Genomic DNA, 4698 nt, shown 5'->3' with positions numbered 1-4698 from the left:
TACAATTGAATCAGTTGGCATTCTCTCACTCTCCTACCATTTCTATTTCCTCTCCTTCTCTAATGGTTGGACATGTTTCTCGGCCGTTGATATTCAATTCGGGGTTTTTGTTCTACTTCCATTAAGACCTCCACCCCTCTCGGCATTCCCTCTTTCTTCCCCTGTTTCTTTGCCAACTGAATCTCAAGTACCATGGATAGAATTGCATCCGACCCTGTACCTGGATTGTCTCGTTCATCTCGCTGAGTTTATCGGCGGTTCTCTTGTAGTGTACCAAGAGCTCCGCGCCATACTGCCCACTAGACTGTCCCGGTTTGTTCGTTTCCCTGATCATCATGAATATGTCCTCATCCAAACGCCTTCTTTATCTTACCTTGATGACCCTCTTCATCCGCCGGAATCTGATTGAGGAGGATGATCCTCTTTACTCTGCAGACGACCGCTGCTTTTAATCCTCCGCATCGAGTAGGTTTTCGATTGATTTAGTTTCAATTCGGCTTATCAGTCGGACAACTCCACAGATTTCCTCCACGAAGCACCTTGTTCCTCTCACGTGGAAGTCTTTCCCCGAATCTCTCACGGAACTTTGCATTAAGAAATCAGCTGATATACTCAGTCAGCTGACATTGAAATAACAGCTTTTTTTTTTTCCAAAACCTCTACAAAATTTTAATGGCGTGTTTATAAACAATGTACTTTCTCCTTTTACTGTAGAACATCTACATTCTAAGGAGTATTTTGGAGTATATTATTTTTGTTGTCAATATGAATAGAAGTGTATAATGTGTTGGGGCACACATTATTTCTGAATTTAACAAACTTAAATCTAATAAAAACTTAATCCTAACACTATGTGACCTTGCGTAGTGTGTTGCCAACGCACCGGCAACACAGATGAAATACACTGAAATAACAGCTGGCTCAGACTGCAACTTATATATATATATAAGAATACAGAAGGCGTCGCGATTTCTGGTTCGGGGGGCCAATGAACAACAAGATATGTAGAACCAAAAAAAAAATTATTGTGTAATGTTCCTGACAGAACATAAATTTTAACATTATTGGTTAAATATTGATAAATAATGTTGACAAATTTAGAATAATAAACGCGACCAACTCCTGAATTTTATAATGCTCTCGCTGCTTAGGAAAATGAACTTCATGTAACTGAGTTATCATTGAAATTGCCTCATTTCATCCCGAGCAATAGGGCTTTTTCAATTTTAGTTTATTTCTTGACAAGAAATTTATGAATTCAGAATGGCAATAAATTTTATTTGAAATTTATTAAGAACATTAATGTAATATTTTTCATTAATAATTAACTAATAGTGAGAGTTAGTAGCTGAATGGTAAGGCACTGTGCTTCTAACTCTATAAGGATCTGGATTCAAATCCGGCTGTGACAGATAATATTTGCTGTTTCACTAAAGCCTTGAGTCAGCCCTGTGGTTTAGGAACCACCCAGCCTCATTAAGTGGGTACCCTTAATTGAGTATAAATTTAGCGGTTCAGTAAGATTCTGACCAAATCAACTTCTTGCAAAACCGTTGGTCTTCTTGCACTCCTAACCCTTCATTGTTTTTAGATGGTTATTCTACCTTGAGGAACACCAGCGTATTGAGAGAAGAGGAATGAATAGGAATCCTTGTAGTTTAATTTAAATTGTCTCTGTGAAAAAGGAACGAATGTTGAGAAAGAATGTATGAGGTAGGGATTTACGGAGTTTGTAAAGCAGTCCTGGGTTCTGGACTCCATCAAAAACCTGTTCTTCATCGGAAAAGATTCTTGCGGAGTTCATTCCGGGCTCCAAAGAAGACTAGGCAAAGTCCACCACACGATGACATCCGAGTAGGATGTTCGGAATCCAAACTGGTGATCTATAAATTTTAAAATTAAAAAATTGTGACCTAAAATTTTACTCTATTAATTTTATGTAAAATTTGTGCACAATGTTCGTTCAAATTTCTAGGGTCTGATTTAAAATAACCTTTATAATATTTTCTGACATATGAATCGCCACAAGTATTTTTATTTTTAAAGTATTATTTTCTTTGTGTTGACAAAATCAAAACTATTTTTATTTTTGGATTAATGCTAGACCAGTGCAGTTTTATAAGGGGCCTTACCCCTTTGCTTATGGTTGACCGAAATTGAAAAAAAAAAAAGTGGGAGTGAGTAGCTCATTGATAAGGCATTGTGCCACTAGTTCCAAGGAGCTGGTTTCGAATCTGGCATTGGTAGATAATATTTTCTGTTTTACTGCAGCCATGAGTCAGCCCTATGTCTACCCAGCCTCATAAAATAGCTACTCTTAATTGTAATTTGGTAAAAATCTGGCGGTAGATCGTGATTCTGACCAAATCACCTTGTACAGCCGTTGATTTAGTACACATCTAACCCTTCATGGTTTAGTTTTTTAATATTGGATAATTAAACATGTTTTTTTAATAATTCTCACTCCACATTTCACACTTTCCCTCAAAATTGGGTAAATTTAGTAATAAAAATTAAAACGGGAATTGACATTTATATTTATTTTGTTCTTGATATTTTATGACAATAATTAGTATTTCTTTATTAGGAACTTCTAATAATTTAGTTGATTTTCTTAATAAGGGGAATTAAGTAGGTATCTCATTAATTTCGAAGCAAACCTATTCTAGAGTTGAGATTAACGGTCTGCCTATACAAAAGGCGTCAAAAGGCCGCTTACACAAAGGAACGCCGTACACTGCAGGACGCTGCATGTGCTGTATATACACATAATAGTACCGTATATATAGAGCTCTGCAGTCTGTACACTCCCCAGCCCAACGTCAACTCTAATTATAGTAACCATCAAGCCAAGTCTTGATTAGAGGAATCAGTTGCAATAGGAGTCTATTACGATTACACATAGTGGTCTAAGTCCTTGAGAGAGAGAATATTATTCACTTTGAAGGGGCTTAATAAACCCTAATTTGACTCTTTTATGTTTAATTATTTTAATTGCTGTATATGCTCTCTAGAACTCGTTTTTATAAAAGTTGGAAACCAACTTTCCTCTCCATTCAATGAACTACTTAAAAGTTACGGATCATTTCAAGAAACAATTTTATGGGGGAAAAATGTGTATTTTTGAGTTTTTGTTCTATCATTAAAATGGTATAGGGATGAAATACGAAACCATAAAAAAATAGTGGGTGTTAATGTCGATTCTCAAGCATTATTCTGGAACATGTAAATTTTTGGTGCCTAACCTTAAAAAAATCGGCCTAGTGGTCAGTGACAAAAGTAGGATACCTCTTTTGGTGAACCGTCAGGAAAGAGGTTTTTGGTGTTGTTAGGTATTTTCATCAATGTAGCTTATAATAAGGGGTGTTCACGGTCTTTAGTTCAACATGTCAAAGTTTGTTAAATGGAGAGATATCTCCTTCTTTTAGCATCTTAAAAAGAATGAATAATATTTAACATGGTTTAGAGTCTTTTAATATGTCTGGTAAATGGAGAATGACGTCACATAACAGACCATCTGAGCTCCACGCCATTTTGTCTGTTGTCGTTTTCATAGGTTAGTTATTCGTAGTTTGTGTTTTTTTTTTGTTTTTTTGTTTTGGTCGTTTGGAAATTCATATAAAGTAACGTATGAAAATAATAATAAAGTAATGATAACAAATCTAGGTAAGGAAACAAGGAACAAGTAAGGTGGAGGAAAGATGCGACGAAACTATCCCGTAAAGATTATAAGGTTACAAAACAAGTTTCCTAGAAAATCCTCAAGGAGGTTCCCTACACTAAACATACAATATGAATTTCACATTAGAGGGCTCAAAATCCTATACTTTTAACATTTAACACACATGAATACTGTTATTATTGAAAACTTGACCTCCTATTACATAATTAATCCTATATATAAGAAGATGGTCAGGGTTGCGGTCGAAAGAGAAATAAGAATAGTTTGCAACTATTTATTTTCCGACGTTTCGCCCCACTTTGCAGGGCTTCATCAGGGCTAAAAAGATAAAATGTATATCATTTTGATTTCCATCATAGATAAAATTGTATCACTTTGTATCTTTTTAGCCCTGGTGAAGCCCTGCAAAAGTGGGGCGAAACGTCGGAAAATAAATAGTTGTAAAATATTCTTATTTCTCTTTTGACCGCAACCCTGACCATCTTCTTATATATCAATTTTTACGGTCAACTATATATACATATATACAATTAATCCTATATATTTTGGCAACACCCTAAAAAAAATTCTCTTCTCATTACACAATCGACCACAGTGGATTAACTTTCCATCAACTTTGATTTGTTTTTTGTTTTTTTTGCAGCTTGTAACGTACTAGTGGAGGGCCTCGACGTTTGGACAATAAGGAACTACGGAAAGGCAACCAACTGCAGTTTGACCACTCTCTATCCCGCACAGATAAGTCTCCTGTCCCTAAGCGTTGGAGTGAGTCTTCCGGGAGATACTTTCAAAATCGAAACTGGGACGATGCGTAAGGTAAGTGTGAAAATGAAAATATATTAGCTATTTAAGCCATACAAGAAAAGATTAATTTTAGTAAACTGAAACTTCTATTTGATGGGTACACATAGGGAAGATATATATTATCCGTTTTACAGAGGTGCCTGTTAATATATAAAGGAAACAAAAATTAAATTAATATGTTATACCACGTACTATTTGGGCCAGGCTCTACA

General features: G+C 35.5%; 1 protein-coding gene across 1 annotated transcript in view; it reads left to right on the top strand.

Moving 5' to 3' along the window:
* The window catches only part of LOC106688903 (corticotropin-releasing factor-binding protein), a gene marked incomplete at its 5' end in the record, with an annotated part of 82366 nt that overhangs the window by 35791 nt on the left and 41877 nt on the right, over positions 1-4698 (top strand). Inside the window, 1 exon segment of the mRNA XM_067044802.1 lies at positions 4326-4498. Within this exon segment, the coding sequence (XP_066900903.1) occupies positions 4326-4498 (173 nt within the window).

Source organism: Halyomorpha halys, unplaced genomic scaffold, assembly GCF_000696795.3.
Source record: "Halyomorpha halys isolate HHAL.00 unplaced genomic scaffold, Hhal_1.1 Scaffold1232.1, whole genome shotgun sequence".
NCBI lineage: Eukaryota > Metazoa > Arthropoda > Insecta > Hemiptera > Pentatomidae > Halyomorpha > Halyomorpha halys.
Note: the sequence above shows the minus strand (reverse complement) of the source record. Positions and strands in the feature narration are given on the sequence as shown.